The sequence below is a fragment of the Aphelocoma coerulescens genome, chromosome 11 (genome assembly GCF_041296385.1).
Source record: "Aphelocoma coerulescens isolate FSJ_1873_10779 chromosome 11, UR_Acoe_1.0, whole genome shotgun sequence".
In the NCBI taxonomy this organism is placed as follows: domain Eukaryota; kingdom Metazoa; phylum Chordata; class Aves; order Passeriformes; family Corvidae; genus Aphelocoma; species Aphelocoma coerulescens.
Window position 1 is genome coordinate 6,926,396 of NC_091025.1, and position 17,985 is coordinate 6,944,380.

General features: G+C 42.7%; 1 protein-coding gene across 2 annotated transcripts in view; it reads left to right on the forward strand.

Annotated features, from left to right (window-relative positions):
• Positions 1-17,985, forward strand: part of RANBP10 (RAN binding protein 10) — a 63,411-nt gene that overhangs the window by 19,677 nt on the left and 25,749 nt on the right. For both annotated transcript variants that reach the window (XM_069027231.1, XM_069027233.1), the window contains exon 4: positions 16,885-17,052. In XM_069027231.1, the coding sequence (XP_068883332.1) occupies positions 16,885-17,052 (168 nt within the window). The remainder of the gene's footprint in view (positions 1-16,884; positions 17,053-17,985) is intronic.

The following is a 17,985-nucleotide window of genomic DNA, read 5'->3' on the forward strand; positions in this document are numbered from 1 at the left end:
TTTTTAGTATATTGTTCAAGTAACTGAAGTGAGAAACATATTTCTAGGCTTAACTGTTATCAGGTCCTTCACGGCACAGAGTAAGTGAGAGCTCACAACCAAGTGACAGACTTTGGAGTCTTGACTTGGCTTCGTGTCAAAGTGTAATTTTAACTTTTTGTGACCTGAAACCCTGCCAGGTTTGTCTCCTTAGACTCTTTTTAAGTCACTTCTGCTTTAACAGATCGATTTTCACTCAGTGTGCTACCAGGGAAGTGTGTAACCACTACAAGTGGTGGTTGGGAGCCCAGAGCCTGGTACAGGAGCCAAAGTTGGTCCCTTTCTTGTTCCCAGTTTCACTGGGGATCCTTGACACCCTGGCAGTCCTAATTCAAAGAACAATCTCGCTGCTGGGTTCTGTCTCAAACTCCTTTTCCCCCCACAAGGACAAACAATTTGGCTCTATCCAGTTCCAAGTCAGGGCATTTGTGCTTTATTCCAGATTTATTTTGGCGTCAGCCCAGCTGGGTGCTGGTGGGGGTAGTGCTGAGCTGTCTCTGAAGGTTACAAGTGTGATTGGAGCAGCATGAACTGAGTTCCCTTAACTATCCCTCTCTGCACTGGGAATAGAGACTGCTTTTAATTGGAGAGTTTCCTGTCCATGTTTGACTCAGGGTTTCTTTGTGCTGTGCTTTGGAATTCAGTCAGCAGGTCTGACATGATTGTGGGATTATTATTAACTACCAACTTTTGTGACCCTGACATATCTTGATTTTTAAAAATTGTTTTAGAGACATTTAGAACATTTACTAATAAGCATTCTGCTTTAAACCAGTGGCTTTTATTGAAATGTTTACTCCTTTCCCCACACACAGCATTTTTTCACATATGCTCAGCATTTTGGTATTTGAGGATGAAATTACATGTTGCAGCTGAACTGATCTAACTCAGTGTCATCAGAGGAGAGAAACCTGACCCTTCCCTCCTCCCCACCCCATCTGCACAGTCACTCTTCTTCCCTGGTGCAAGCCCTTGGCTCTGGCAGTTGCCTTGGCCAGGCCAGGCCAGCTTTCAGGCCAGGCAGGAACCTGCCTGCCTCTCTGCTGTGTTGGGGTTGTGGTGGGCTGGTTCCTTCAGGACTCGTGGAGCAATGCTCTTACCTGTGCATCCTGTGTATAACATCTCAATGTCTTTATTTTATTTTATTTTATTTTATTTTATTTTATTTTATTTTATTTTATTTTATTTTATTTTATTTTATTTTATTTTATTTTATTTTATTTTATTTTATTTTATTTTATTTTATTTTATTTATTTTTTAACCCTCAGTCCAGTAAGTTTTTCTGAGCCCAACTGAAAGTTGGTTGTTTGCTACAGGTTTTACCAAACCTTCATAAAACAGGAAGATGGTAAGTGTCCTGTCTTTAACATGGGTGAGATTGCACGCTAGAAATTATTCCCCCCTGCATGTGATGTTCTGCACTGATCAAGTCCTTCATGCTGTTGAGAAATAACATTTCATTTGTTTGAGCTCTTTGAGGGTAACCCAGCAGGAACATAGAGCCAGGCAGAGAGGGAAGGGAGGATGAATCTCTAAGGTAGCAGCAAGGTCTTAATTCAGCCTAAGATGTTGTGAAACCACACCCTTAGGCATACCCTGCTTCAGTTTCTTAAACAGTATAGATAGGATCTGACCAATCACTTTTAGAGACTTTAAACACCCTCTGGTTAATAAATGACTTGCCCTGCTATGCAGCATTGTACATACTGAAGGGAGTGCCAGCTTTCACTCACCATTCTTTGGTTTTCAGAAACATTGGTAATTTTTTCAGCTTGCTTTTCAAACAAAAGGATACTGCTTGGCTTATTCACTATCTGCCTGCTCCAAACCCTCTGTTAAAAGAACAAGCTTTCAAACTCAATAGTACTTTATGGACTTGAATTAGTGTGCAGCCAGATAAATCAAGAGAATTTGGTGTACAGAAACCTGCTCCATGTTGGGGTTTGGCTTCTGGGACTGTAGTGCTGTAAGCCAGGCCTGCAAAACCAGAAACAGTTTGTCCAGAGTCTTTGTTCTGCAAAAGGTCCTTGTGAGTGACCCATTTTTGTAGACATGAAGATAAAATAAAAATGAGCCCTGGGAATTAAGAATTCCCTATGGTCTCCCCTCTGTGAAAGCCATCCTTCATCCTCCATAAACCAACATGTGGACTGGGCTTTTCATTTTAGCTTTGTTTAGAGATCCTTTCCTTTGAATTTTCCTGCTAATAGGTTTCTGTTGACATTTTAGGTAGGACTTTATTTCTTCTCAGCTTATTTTACATGCTGTCAGAGGAGAGATGCAAGCAGGGGAGCAAGACTGTCGAGTACTCTGTCCTCCTGTTCCATTCTCTGAGAGGAAAAAGTTACTCGTTTCTTCCTTAGGGATGTTCCCAAGGGTTTTTCAAGCTGGTGTGCTCCCCTCTGGGAGCAACCAGAGAAGAGAGGCTGGATAGGTATTGTATCATAAAATCATAGAATGTCCCAATTTGGTAGGGACTCAGAAGGATCATCGAGTCCAGCTCCTGGTCCTGCACAAGTAAAATTCTCATGGGAAGATGTTATTCCTCATCAGAGTTGGGGATGGGTTTCTGCAGAGGCTCTATATTTAGATTTTCAAACCTCAATTTGACAAAGCTCTTGGCAGCCTCGTGTAACTCTGAAGTTAATCCTGCTACAAGTGGGAAGTTTGGCTAAAGACATCCAGATTTACCTTCTAGCCAGCTTTCGTTTTGATGTGGTTTATTTTTTATTTCTTTTTTTCTTCTTTTGTTTTCTATGATTGGCATGGAATCTTTCTACTTCAGATGTGTTTAAGGAAGTTTTCAGTTTATGCTTTGGTTTGCCACTTTCTGTGACTCCACTGACAAACAAAGGACCTGTGCTAAAGGACTCAGTCCCAGTGCTAAATGTAATAATTATAGAAGCTGAGACCTCACCAAATCATCTGATCTGAAGCGAATTCAATTATGCATTAGTCCTGCCTGACAGGTGTGTGTCTAAACCAGTCTTTCATTATTTTTCTGGCAACTTCTTCCAACACTGTCCTTGTGTTGGAAACTTTTTCTGATGACAAAGCTGAATATCCCATGTAGTCTGAGTCTATTCTTGGATCATGTGGAGGGGGAAAATAATTAATTTCTTTCCTCTTTGTAGCTCTGTATATGAAAATCTCTATCACTGCTTTGTGGTCTTCTCTCCAGATCATACATCCCTGGCTCTTCACCCTTCCCTGTTTGTCAGGTTTCCTTGATTTATGACAACTCTTGTAGACGTTTTCTGAACATTTAATCACTGGATGTATTACAAGCACCAGTATCTTACTTTTTATAGTAAAAGAAAACATTAAAATTCAGAGCAAGTCCAGGAAGTGGCTCTTATCCCATCTTGCAAACAAGGGCAAAGGAAAATCCTTGCCAAGCTTTCACAGTTCTTAAGGCTTCAGCAGAAATGGGAGGGGAGGAAGCTACGTGGTTACCTGGGAAAAGAAGGCCTTTGGCTTCTAAAGCAATCAGCAAAAGCCCTGAAGTATGGGATTAAATACATGAACAGTATGTGGCAAACAAACAGTGATTGAGTCTGCTTTCAGAGCCTCTTGGCTACATCAGCAGCTTGGACACAGTACTTTATTTTCTGTCTTTAGAAGTAATTTCTATTAAGTTTATTTATTTATGCAGCTGATGAAGCGCTGTCTTATAGTGCCTTATGGTGTTTGTCCTGCTGCAAAGCTCTTTCAGAACTATCCTTAAAAAACAGTTGTCCAAAATGGCACATGGGATTTCCACATGGTGTCATAGCAAAGCCTTAGACAGGTGTTAGTTACACATGCAGCGAGTCCTTCAGCTGGCTGTGCTAGTTCCTATCCACAAAATTGCTTATGCCTCCAGTACCCTCTAATTTATCCTATCAAACCAGTTTGTGGGGCTGCATATGAAATGGGTCACGTAATTTGAGTTAATAATAATGGGTGGGGGGCACTGCTTGATTCTGGGGTTGTTAGTAACTTGGATCTGTCCACTTGCCTGCTTCATCACACAGGTAATGGCAGGTTGAAACAGCTCCTCTGGGAAACTTTATTCTCAGGAATCACGTGGCTGACAGTGGTTGGAGGTTAGTTTTGATTGAAAGAGATGTATTGAAAACCTCAGTTAAATTTCCCTCCAATTAACAATTATCATGGTCATGGAGACATTTTTACAAAGGGGCATCTTTACAGGCATACTGGGCTGAAGCTGACTTGGCTGGCTGAATTTTTATTTAGGCTGAGAGCTCGTAAAACTTCACTTGGGTGGCCTTTTTGCTGACTTAACTATATTTTTACCTGAAAGCGTAATTTGTACCTCCTAAGAGGTCATCAGTATGTTTAGAAATGGCAGGTTTTAGCACTGCACAGTGGAAGAAAAGAGAGCTAAGTGGGTCAGTGTGATGGGTCAGCTCCAGAATTACTGAATCCATTTGTGCAGAATGGATTTTTAGAGAAAATTCCTCACCACATGAGAGCTCTCCTGAGCGGGTGAAGATTATTGTGGTACGTAGAACAGTGGTGGATAAAAAACATACACTACCAAGAAAAGATACGTGTTACAGCAGATTTGAGATTTCTGACCTTTGGAAGCCAGAGCCCTTTGGATTTATCTACATGAGTCTCTTATTTTTGGAGAAGGGGTTTATTTATGTAAGTGTATCTCCTGGTTGTCACTACTGCCTGTACTTTTATTTACATCTTTGGTTGTGCTACCCTTGTTTCTTCTAAACTAAACTGCAAGATGCACTCCAGAATCACAGTTAGTGCTCTCCAGCCACTAATAACTGCTCAGTCCACAACACAAGGCTAAGCAATACAGGCTACCCAGCCCCATTTGAGAAAAAAAAATAAAAAACCTCATACTGGAGGAAGTGTTCTGAGACTGGTTGAAACTGGTTGTTTCTTTCTTGAATCTGCTCTTACTGTACTGTACCATCTGCTATTTTCAAATAGCTTTTTAAATTTTTTTTTAAGTTTAAGTCAAAATTAAGGTCATACTTAAATTAATAAGAAATTTGGGCTTCTTGTAGTAAAACAAAAGGATTTCCTTTGAACTGAAGCTTTCACATATTTTTAGTGTTAAGATTTTTTTTTCCCAAATGGAATTAATCTTGTGTTCAGTGTATGTAAAATGCCATCATAGGAGAGTAATCTGAGGAGCGCTTAATTTTTGTTCATCCTGGGCATACACAACTCATTATATTGTTTCTTTTTCCATCTTCACTCTAAATTCTATGTACACGTGTTCTATCTATATTTTAATGGCTGCCCTGCTGCATCATGTGTTGAAGAATCTGAGTTCCTCTGGCTTTACTTAACTCACTCTCATCTTTTTTCCTCCTGCTTCTACTCTCTGCAGATCAGTTGAATACCTTTTAAAAATTAAAATCTAAAGCCACAAAATTTTTTAAATTTGAAATTTTAGAATTCTCAAAATTAAATGATCTCTATTAAAAAAAAGTCTTTGTATCTGTGGGAATCTTTGGAGTTTGTGGTTGACTTGTCCACTGCCCACCAGCTTCAGTTGAGCTCCACTGAACTGCTCAGTTGTCTTTTCATCCCATGTCAGCTTTCTCTTTTTTCAATCAGTTTTTTCAGTTTATGTGCTGAGCTCACCTGAACTTTTATGAAAATTCCAGCTTGAATATTGAAACAGATTTGTTGCATGTGCTGTGCATTCATTCACATCCTGTCTTTGTCCCCCTAGAAGAACTGCAAGTTCTTTCTTTCACATTCTTCAGTTTTTCAGAAATCATTAATGGGCTTTCTGACAAAGTTCGGATTTGAAAGATCTAAATTTCACAGACATCCAAAGTTAAAACTTGCTGGTGTGTCATGAAAAGAATTAACTGGGTGTACTCTGTGTGGGTGCCTTGTGGTATGGGAGGGAAGGTTGTGGACTGAATTTGTGTATGAGGATGGTGGTGATGGTTTTGTTATAAATTACACATTGAGTGAACGGATATTTTAGGTAAGTTTTTGTTGTTTTTTGAATAACCTGAATTCACATCAGCCATTCTTTACCCTGGCAGCTGCCAGAGCTCCGTCCTCACACGCTCCTGTGCTCGGCACATTTGGGGTGTTGCCCCTAAGGAGCTTATCGTGCACAGAGCTGAGCACAGCTTGGTTGGGTGGGTGTGTTCTAGAACACAAGCCTTGTGCTCAGGGCTGATACTGGCTGAGCTGGCGTGGCACAGGGGGGTTGGACAAATGTCTTAGTTCCTTCATGATACGTGCTGAGGGGTGACACCAGAGCGACCAGGTCCTCAGATGAGATCAGACCTGATGCTATCAGGTGTGTTCAGAGCTGGAGAGTAACAAAACCAGCTCCTGAACCACAGAATTGTGATGAATTACCTTCTGAATTAAGGTTAAATTTAATATCATGTTTTATTTATGGCTATGTAAATGAAAACTAGGACTGTATAAAGTAAAGGTTTGTGCCTTTTTCCCTTTCCAACTGACTTCAGTACACGTGTTTGCTCGTATCGATTGTGATGATTGTCCTGTGTGCAGCCAGAGAAACTGCTGCCAGCCATTTGGGTTGGTTTTTAGGGAAGTGTTGGATTTCTTTTCATTTTTTTTTTCTTTTGGTCTGTTGAATTAGACTGTCTTTGGGCACCCAGACTTCAGGTTTGACTGGAGGAGGCAGACTGAGGCTCCAGCTGAGCTCTCAGCAGCCATGCCTCTACTCCTTGGAGTAGTTGGGAAAGTGCTTTGCCATTAAAGCTGAACAAAACCATGAATCAGTATTTCAAGACTAATCCTGGCCTTGGAAAATAACCAAAAAAAGTGTTTCCGCTGGCCATGAAGTGCTCAGGCATCAGTATGGGTAAGTGATTCTTACTCAGGGGTTATGGCTGAACCGCAGTTTTGCATGCCCTGATTTCTGTGCTGTATCTCTTTCAGAGCTGGGCTGGCCTCTTTTAGAGGTTCTCTGCTCTGTTCTCATGCAACGTGCTCCCAGAGATGTATGATATGGGTATGCTGGAGCTCCTGCCTTCGCATGGAGCTCTCTGTCATCCAGCAGGTTGTGTTGGTTTTGTGCCATGTGAAAGCAGGGTTTCCAAAGCAGAGCAGAGATGGCATTGCACAGTGGGGTTTGGGGTTTGGTCTTCACCAGTGCCACAGATTGCATCTCCAGCTGTAGCACAGATTATGGAAAATCCAGGTATCTTAGTGACAGCTAAGAGTTGACTGGCACTTTAGAGACAGCAATTTAGCTGTCAAGTCATAATCACAGCACTGCTTGTTTTTCAGATTAAAACAAATTCTTTAATGTGGCCATAGCTATTATCGGAGCCGTTTGGATAAAAGGTAGCATCAACACAAAGCTCAGTTTCACTACAACTCAAGCTGCTGGTAGCAGCTATTTCTACTGATGGATAAATATAATCCTCTTCAGAAAACCCTGTTGCTTCACCTTGATTAATATGGAAAGTATTTAAGAAACCTCAGTTTAGAATCTAGAAGGCCTTATTGCAACCTCTTAACATCTGTTGCACATCTTAACACAGAGATGTGCTTCTTCTGGAAGACTTCTCTCTCCATAAGGGCTTGTGTTTAGATAAGTGGAATAATAAGTGGAACATAATTTTCTTAGCTCATTAAATACCATTTTAGGGATTGTTTTTAATAGTAGCTGGACATGAGCCCCCTGCATTCTACAGTGAACTCTAACATTGCTTTTGGCTGAATCACTGAACTGTCCTGCCTTGATGTCTCTGTAAAATGCCCATCACCTTGCAAGATTTTGCTGGAGGTGTCTTAATATTTTATAAAGGTGTTCTTGCCATCAGCTGAAGGCTGAAAAGTTGGCCCATAAATGAACATGTGAATTATTTAGTATGATGAGATTTGAAGCCTATGTATGTTATAAGCTTTTGATTTTAACTTGCTCTTTACCCCTTCCACTAGCTAGATAAATGGAAAAGCTCCTCATCTGACTCCTTTTCCCCATCCCTGTCCTGCGTTATTTTGTACCCCTGCTCTGCTTCCCACCTCCTCCAGTGTGGTGTGTCAGGGAATATAATGGATATAATAGTGCAGTGGTGACCTGATCATGCTAGAGAGGCTTTTCCTTTGTAGATAGAAACAGCCTGTTCTGTAGTTGTTTTAACCATGGTGTGCTCTTCACAGGGCTGTAAGTGGCTTGTAGCACATCTTGACCTCTCTGGTGTAGGGAAAGCCAGATCATGTTCTGACTCTGGCAGAAGATGGACCCATCAAGCTTGTAAGTTAGGAGGACTTGCCATCTTTATTCATTCAAGGAAGTAGGATTTTTATCTTGATTACTACATTCCGTGGTGAGGTGCATGCTAAGGAATAGTGAAATGGACTCCTTACACATTTCTGGGGCTGGTGGAACAGACCTTTCCTGTTGAAAAGGTATTGCCTGTGTTGCAGCCATCCAGAGCCTTCTGATTCTGTTTTTTTCTCTTTATGAGTCAACAGGTAGTGCCACTTTATATAATGGTGTAGACTGTGGTTTGATGTTGTTTTGAAGGCTAGTTAACATGCAGTAGTTGTTAAATGCTAGGACTTGCTGACCTGGTCTAAAAATCACTGTGCCAGATCAATATTGTGAAAAATGGAATTGTACAGTGTTACTCTGCTTGTTGTCTCCATGGTGGATCAGGTAATGCTTGTTAGCACCCACATTCTGCTCAATCTCCCACACTCTTGAGTCATACTGATTTTTGGGTCACTGTGTCCTTTTCTTCCTGTGCTCTGTTAATATGAGAGAGATGTTGTGATTCCTTTTTTTCTTCTTTTTTTCCTCTCCTTTGGATTCTTGCCACACATAAGTCTTGCTGTGAGGATTTGGTCTGAGTTTTGTCTCTTTTACAGTTGCAAATACTTGATTGAAAAACATGGAATAGCTTCTGAGCCAAAGCTGCAGCCAGGCCTGCCAAGAGTCCTGCACTCTCTGATTAGCATCACCTGCTGTGGCTGTGCGGGGGCCGAACTGACTCTGCTTCATCTGCTGGGACCTGGGGTGAGGGGGAGGCCATGAGCAGCAGTGCCTGGCTGGGGTGTGTGTGGTGTTGGGCTGCACTGCTCCATGGCCTTGTACAGCGTTCAGTGGGATACTGCAAAGGTTGTGGGACCTGAACCCATCCGACCCATACTGTGGGAAGTTTGTGCTCCATGGGGTAAAGTGGTTTTATTCTCTGTACAAGCATTGGTCCTGTAGTGCAGGGTTTGCCCTTCTACTGCATTCAGTCATTTTGCCACCTTGTAGAAGAAATAGAAGCTGTTGCAAGCAAGAAAAGTTGGTGATGTTTCTAGCTAGGGCTTCCTCATATCCTGGTGACCCTGGGTAAGTGGGTTTTAGGGTTGTTTTTTGTTTGTTTGTTTGTTTTTTGTTTTTTTTTTACCCTTGACATGTTCTGGGCAGATGTCCAGGCCCTTGAAGTTCTGCCAGGGAGATGCTGTAATGTTTTAAGCACGCTGTTCCCTGGTCCTATTCCTGTCCTGCAGTTGGTGTTGTGACTGTACCTAGACAGTTGTTCCATGCCAGGGCCCACCACCCCAAATCTATAACATAGGTTGCTGTGGCCATTGAGCAGCTATTTTTGTAGGCTCATTATGGAAACAGAAAGATGTGTTGCAGCACTAACAGTTGATTTGATTCTAAAGCATGATTGAATAAAGAAAAGCAAATCAACCACCTTGCTCTCCCCTGAACATGTGCTGTGTGTGCAGCTTCATAAGGCTTGGCATAAATGCTATAAAACTCACTTACAACCGAGATGCTGCAGTACCTCAGATGCTTCCCTGGGTAGCAGGCTTCTCATGGCCAAGCATTTGGCTTCTGAGGCTGTAGGAGCACCAGAGCTTGCTCAGCCTTCCTTTTACTGGGGTCAAAGGCCTGCATTCACTGTTCTGGCCTGATGTGCACCAGAGGCACATCCACTTGCAGAGCCAAATCCACTGGAAGATGGAGTAATCAACAGAGGGTGGTTCTGCTTCTCCTGTGGTACTGGCTCCTGCCCCATATTCATTGTTGTCCTGTCCCTGCCTGGGACTGCTCAGCCCAGGATGGTGCAGAAGCAACATCCTACTTCTCTGTGCACCAGATTCCATCTGTTCAGCCTCTGTTGAACATACCTTCCCCTCCCCTCATGCTCTGCTGCTGCCAAAGACCCATAGCTGGCTGAGCAATAGCAGCCTGCTCAGCACAGTGCATGGAAAAGGCCCTGCCTCCAACTGGAACGAGGTCCAGCAGCAGCTCTGGGCTCTGCTGCTGCATCCACCCTCCACATCCCATTCCCCAAGCACTGTACAAGCAAAGTTTGTGCATCTGTTTTTGCTGGACTTTGGATTCAATAAATCTTAAAAAATTATTTTGTTTGGTTTATTTCAGTGTGTTGACACAAGTTCTTGTCCCTTTGCAGCTAGTGTTTGCACACTACTTGCCCTGGCATGGGCAGCTGTGGGAAGCTAGGGTTGCTGACCAGGGGAGTTGGAAGAGAAATGCCACAGGCAAAATACTCGACAAGAATAGAGAGGGGAGAAAAATGAAAAGTGTCCCAAAATATGAAAGAGAGAAAGCAGGTAGAGATAAAATTTGGAAAGACTGTAGAGCAGTCACTGGGGTCTGCCCTGAAGAATAAGCCTCAAACTCTCCCATTACTCATGATACTACAGACACAAACCCCATTGACAAATCTTCACATTCTTTCTGAGGAACTTCCATCTGCTCTTCGTATGCCCAGACATACTTCACCATTCCTTACAGCTTCAGATGTCCAAGGTTTCCCTGACTGCAGGGAGGTTACCACCGAATGCGTGGCCAGCAAGCCCCTGCCCTTTGCAGCAGCTTCTACACCCATTTTTGGTGAATGCTTGGGCTGAGTTGCAGTAGAACATGTTTCTCCTCTGGATTGTTCATGGGCAGGGAAGGGTCCATGTGTCAGTGATAAAGTTCATCTGTCTACCGACATCTTTAGCCCAGCAAGTGCAGAGCAGGAAGAGTCTGACATGTCTGGCTATAACTCACTGGAAAAGTATATTTTCCATGATCACTGAGCCTTGCGTGTCAGTCCTTTGGCAGGTCATCAGAGGGGATCTCAGTACAGATCCTTGTGGGTGTTGCCTTCCCTGTTCCCCTGTGCCCAATAGCAAGTTGGACATGTTTGAACCTCGATGCACTGGGGGATGTCATCACTTGGCTTTCTTCTCCACGCTGTGTGAACAAAGCATCGGGCCAGAAAAGGCGTAGTGAAAATACTGCCCTTGGTGACTTGCATCAGGGCATCCTGCCTCATCCATCCATCCATCCATCCATTCATCCATCCATCCATCCATCCATCCATCCATCCATCCATCCATCCATCCATCCTTCCTTCCTTCCTTCCTTCCTTCCTTCCTTCCTTCCTTCCTTCCTTCCTTCCTTCCTTCCTTCCTTCCTTCCTTCCTTCCTTCCTTCCTTCCATCCATCCATCCATCCATCCATCCATCCATCCATCCTCTATATGATGCTCCATGCTTTCAAGGTTGAGCAGCATATCCAGGTCCTGATTTTCCTAGGTGTGAGATGTAGCCATGATGCCAGTTTTGCCCAGAGCCTACCAGAAGTTCTGTGCTCATTGCTGGTGCTCTTGAAGCAGAGAGCTAAATTGCCGTGTTATTTCCATGGTGCTGAGACGTAAATGGTCACCCAGCTCAACAGAGCCACTTCCCACTTGCTGCCTTCTAAGGCAGAGTCTGATCTCAGAAGTCAGGATCTGACCAAAAAGTCAAGAGTAATGCAAGGCTGACATTGAATGGGAAAGTTGGGATTGAGCAGGGACGGATGTAGGACAGTCGGGGATAGTAGTAGCACACTACATCTAACTCCAGTGCTTGCTTAAGAGTGAGTGTTTATCAGTTTATCCTGTAACTGTGTCCTGAAGTAACTCAAGTCTTTTCTGCCACGTGTCTGGCATTGCATAATTCTGACCTGTTTATCAAGCAGCAGCAATGGAACTTGCTGTTCATTTTTTTTCCCCTATGTTTTGGGATCAAGGTAGTCTGCCAAGAAGGTCAGCATATCAACTTCTTCTTGTTAGCAGGCCAAACAGAACTTCAGTTTGGTGCTGAACATATAAAAATGTCCTCCCAAGCCCTACTCATGGTTTTTGTTTTTCTTTCTTCCCGTTCTTTGATTGCACAATCTGAGCTATTCTGCATCTTGTTAGTAAATATGTAAGTATGTTTGGGTTTGGATGTTGAAGGGTTCAATTCAAAGGGATGTAAATTTAACCTCTTTTTACTCAATTAGGTGCTGAGGTCCTACCTGTAGAGTGGTTGTGATTCTATTATTTGCATGTTCAAAGGGTTGTCTTTAAAATGAGCTGTAGTGAGAACAGTGTTAGAGTCAGGACATTGAGGTTCTGCTTTGACCACTGCCATGGGCCAGGTGGCCAAATCCTTTCTGTTCTCTGCCTGTCTCCCCTATTTAAATGATTTTGTGCTTTTGAAGAGAGGATGGGGAAGGGAAAGGAAAGGAGGAGAGAACTCTGAACTGGACCCTGCAGCTACTCTAGCTCACTTGATTAGTCTGTAGAATACAGTCCATCCGGAGTCCATGACCTGTGTTTTATAAGAAAAAGCACATTCTCCAATTTTGTCCATGTTTCTGAAATTTTGAGAGAAATCTGCAGTAGCATTTGAGAATTTTTAGACTTGGCCACAACTGCATGTAGGTGCTTAGTGTCCATTGCTCTAGACATAGCTATCACCAAGAGACTAAAATGGGATGTTCTTTAAACAGCCTTGTTGGAATGAGGTACCAGTCACCAACTGTCAGTGCATGGGTTCTCCCAGGGTTTTCTTAGGAGCAGCTGCCTGCACCTCTCTGTCCTGGGATTTACAGCTCAAACTGCTGAGGGCTATGAGATTGAGGGTGGTGAGAGGTGCTGGGGGAGCTGTGGGAGCCAGCTGAGGCAATGTGCCTCATGAGAATCTGTGCAGAGGGAGCATTGTCACAAGAGCAGTGATGCATTCTGGAGTGATTACAATGGCTGCATGGAAACATCAGGTCAGTAGTAAAAAGGACAATAAAGGGAAAATGCTGGGATTAACTTGTAGAGGGCTAGGGAACAGTGCAGAGAACAACTGCAGCCTGCTTCCCTTCTCCATGGGGCACCTTCATCTCCATTCTCACAAGTAACTCAGTAAATCCAGAAAAGGTTCAGATGATGGTGGTCAGAAAAGCAGGAAATAGCTAAATAAATTAGGAGTCATCAGCCTGGAAAAGGGATAATTATGGGAGATTTTGCAGAGGTCTGCATACTGACCTGTATTCTGGAGACACCAAATCCATAGTTTGCCATCTTCTCCAGGGCAAGAACTACAGGATATCCAGTACAAGTAGTAGGAGGCATGTTTTCACTGCTAACAGTTAGACTGTCAAACTCCTTGTTGCAGGACACAGTGATTGGTATGAGTGCATATGTACTTAATGGAGGATTGAGCAATTTAATGGAAACAGAATCCTTTCAGGAATACTGAGTGAACAGAATCTCCATCTGGCTCTGTCTGTCTGTGCTTACAGATGGTTGGAAAGTGGTAGCACTGTTCAGTCAGGGTGGGATATGTGCACATCCTGTACTGCTGTCTCACTTCTTGAAGAGCATCCTTGTCTGGGCTGACCCACTATCCCACAGGGACAGCCTTTTTAAGAGCGTGTGGGTATCACCTCATCTCTGCCTTCCAGGTCACAACGGTGACTTCTGCAAGTCCTTGAGTACAAGTGGCACAGAGGCTAAACTGTCTGGAGAATTTGCAGATGCAGGTGTGGGGAGGGCTTTCAGGAAGTTCTGATTCAGGCCTTATTAAAGCACTGCTGGATTTTTTAGCGGAAGATGTTGAGTAACTGGAGGCTCAAAGGGTGTTGGGGGAGTCACAGAGGAGGCTGTAATATGCTGGACCCATTCCTAGGTGGCGATAGCAAATTGTTAATGATGCAGGAAAAGCCCAAGTTTTCAGAAAGTGTTTTGAGAAAAGTTGGAGTCTGTTTTCAAAACACATGTGATGAGTTACTCCCCATTCTGCTGGTAATCCAGGATAATGCCAAATGCTTTCAATAGGGATACAGTATTTAAATCAACAGGCCCAGATAGCTTTGACCTAGAAATACTAGAAGTGCTGATTGTTGTTTTTAATTCAGATTATTAGGAAATTTCAGAAGATTGGCTGAAGCTGGCCAATGTTGGAATAACCTGTATGCCACCACCCTCATGTTTATTTTGGGCAGAATTTTAGAAATAGGGATCTGGTTTTTATTAATAAATAACTTAAGGTTAGGCATATAATTAATGCCGCTCAGCTTATGTTTACAGTGAGTACAGTAAGTTCACTCAAACAACTCTGGCTTGTTTTTTTAAGATGACCATGGTGATCTGATAAGGCTGACAGTCTAGATTTAAAGCCCCTAGTGTGGTGCCAGGTCCAGGTTCAGCACTACACAACATTTGAGTTGAGAAAGTGAACTCTACCTATCATTAGCAAAGTGCTGGGTGAGCGAATTTCCTTAAGTGGTTATGTTAGTGGTTTTCAGTGGAGAATAAGATTTAAAACAAGCTTTTTCCAGGCGTTGTTGCTGTATGTACCATGTTTGTCATTGTCTTCAAAGGCCTTTATTCAGTCACTTTTCTCTGGAATTCACCACCACCATTGGTGTTACAGCAAGAACTGACACTGTGAAGCACAAGTCATAAAGGAACAGGAGGAGGGTTTTTTCAGTAGGATCAGCTGTGATCTGTAGGTAATGAAACCTTTATTTCTTACACTGCGGAACCAGTAAGGTCTGCATTGGTACAAGTGTTTAGTGGGCTCATCCTCACTGTTGGACACACTGTTGTATTTCTTACAGGAGCCTTACCCAGCACATGATGTGTAAGCACCTCACTGCTTAGATGTAACTGATGACAAGTTCTTGGTAGATGCTTTGTAATGCCAAGAATGTTTTGTATGCAGAAGACCTAGAAGTTTGTATTTGGATTGTGTTACGAGTAGGTTAGGAGATAAATTAAGTTATCATCTGAATTAGAACTTACCAAGAGCTTCATTAGAGCAGTTCTGAATTGACACTCATGTAACAGGTCTGGTTTTGGGGAGACTAAAGTAATAGATCAGTGATGGTAACAGAGAAAGTAAAAGGGATAGTGGAAAGAAGCCACAATTTTAAAAATTCAAAAATATTTCAATGATATTTTTACTGGATGGAGTCTTAGCAGTGGAAGTTTGACAACAGACTCTAGAGCCCCTATCGGTTCCTCCTTTGTTTTGGCAAGTCGATTTGGCATCGTTTTTGTGCTTGCTGAGGGTGCTGCCCATGCTGTTGTCCCTGTCTTTCATGAAGATACAAAACAGGACTGGTGCTACTGTCAACAGCTTGTTTGGAGCTGATCCGAGGGATGACGGAGCTGACTCTTGGAACATCTCAGTCTGTTCCTGTTGGATGTGTGGGACTAAATAGAGGAAATTACTCACTATTTCTAAACTAGAATTTGCTGGGAGTCCTTCATGCCTTTCACTCCCAAACTTTGCTCTGAGGTCCTTGGACTGTGGCATGTTTCAGTCTTGCTTCATTCCCTGACTTTCCTGCTCGCATTCATTTGGTATGCTGCAATAAACAGGGGGCCTTAGACATGCACTGGCTGTTCTGTGCTTTTCTGAGAAGCCCTGAGCATGTGGGTGCTGATGCCACAGTGTTGTAGCACTATTTTACAAGATAAATTCCTAGTGCCCCCATGTTGTTGGTTTTGGAGGAAAATCCTGGCTCACAGAAGTGCTCCAGCGCACCTTCCCAGGGCTCTGCTCTGTAGTTCTCAGTGTGCTCAGTCTTTTTGTGCCTCATTGCAGGATGTGCACTTCCTGCACAGTCTTTGTGTTTGTTACATAGTCCCTTTGCCAGAGGCATCGCTCCACATTTAACAGCTCCTGCACTACCCTTGGGTTGTTTAAGGTCAGTAGATGGCCAAAGCACCTTCTTTGCTTCCCTAAGGATCCAGTCATACCCATTTAAAACACAGGTGTCTGTAATGTTGTATCTGACTTTTTGGTAGAAGTCTGTCTCTCTGTGAGATGTGGCTTTGATTCTGCAATTCATAGGAATGCTCCAAATGAAATTACTGGCAGATAAAACAGAAAAGAACAAGTGGGCAGGGTGCAATCCCTGAGCCCGGCTGTAACCCTTAGCACAATGTTAACTGGCAGAAGAAATAAAAAATATTAATATAAGCATCGACCACTTTGCAAACTGCCCATTGACATTTAAGGGTTGTGTTTTAAGCTGTCTGGAGAATGGGAAATATTGTATCCTAAGGGAAACATAGAAATCCTTATCAACTGTTAGAAGGGAAATGTAGATTTGAGAATGCAGAAATTGCCTCTGTCCATTTGGTACACCTGTGACAGCCCTTACAGACAAAGCTGCAACTGTCTGAGAATTATTTTGTTAAATGCTTTTTCTGGAAGATTGTGTTTTTGAGAAACACAAGTGTTTTACAAAAGGAGTTTGTTTCACCTCAGGCAAGATAAAAGAGAAACAGGGGTTTCATGTGTTGTTTTTTTTTTAATCTATCAGAGTGACTTCTGACAAGTTGTTCTTTGTATTATTTCTCATAAGGGATAAATGATGTTGAAATGCCAGTGATGTGTTCTGATTAAAAACCATTAATTTCTTTCCAGTTACCAGTAAGTGAAAATTAAAATTGGGATGAATCAGGAGCGGAAATCAAATTTTAAAACTACTACAGAAAGTGGTGTCCTGAGAGCTGTAGTAGTTCCATGTGGTTCTGCTGAGCTGGCTTCACTGCTGTCCTGTTCTTTTGCCTTGTCTTTTGCAGGATGGGATAAACATTCTTATGGGTACCATGGTGATGATGGGCACTCCTTCTGTTCCTCGGGGACAGGGCAGCCCTACGGCCCCACATTCACCACTGGAGATGTGATCGGCTGCTGTGTCAACCTTATCAACAATACCTGCTTCTACACAAAAAATGGCCACAGTTTAGGTAAGTGAAGGAAGGTGTCTCAGGACAGGGATGCTCCAGCCCTGCTCTTGCTGCTCCTTAATACTTTGCTTGTATTGTAACTCTTGTCCCACACCTGTGAGTAAGGTTTAAGAAATGACAGAGGAAAAGAGCTCTCAGCAGCAGTCAGCAGTTGTAAATTGGCTCCAAGACAGAAATACTTCCAGCAGGTAAAATGGTTTCTATGCTGCTCAGTTTGTTTATATATGTTAGAATTTCATCCACAGCTTCTGCTTTCCTCTGCTACTGCACAGTGGGTGGGAGGTTGGATAAGATGTCTAATGGCTGGATAGCAGGGAAAGAAAGAAGTGGGAAGTTTAATTAGTGTGTTGTGCAACTGCCTACAAAGCCATGGTACTGGTGTCTTCATTTTTGAAGGGACTGATCCATCTGAAAGCCACATGTTGGTCTGAGCATTCCCAAAGCCAGACATTAATTCAGCACAAGAGGTCTTATTTAAGCACTGAGATCTAATTTGGTTCATTCCACACTTGTTTCAGTAATTGTCCTAAAGTTACGGACTTAAAAATTTTGCCCAAATTAATGCCTCAGATGTTTTCCAGGCATCTGTCATATCTTACTTGTCTAAAATAGAAACTTCTGGCCATTTTCCCCTAAAATACCTTTTCCTTGGATGACATGTTCTCCACCCCAGATAAATTCTTGTCTTTTTTTTTTTTTTTTGTCATATAAGATGTGCAGTAAATTTTTATAAGTTCATCTCACATTTCGTGCTGGGATTCATTTGAATTGGCAGGGAGGGACAAGCACTCCTTTCCTTTGCTTCTCCTTGCTTTGTCAATTCTACTTTGTTGAGTTCAAGATTAAATTGGTAGAAAAATACCCTGCTCAAAACACTTAACAGAGCAAAATTGTTTTGAGTTACTGGCTGGGCTGAAGGAAGGAGTGGGATTG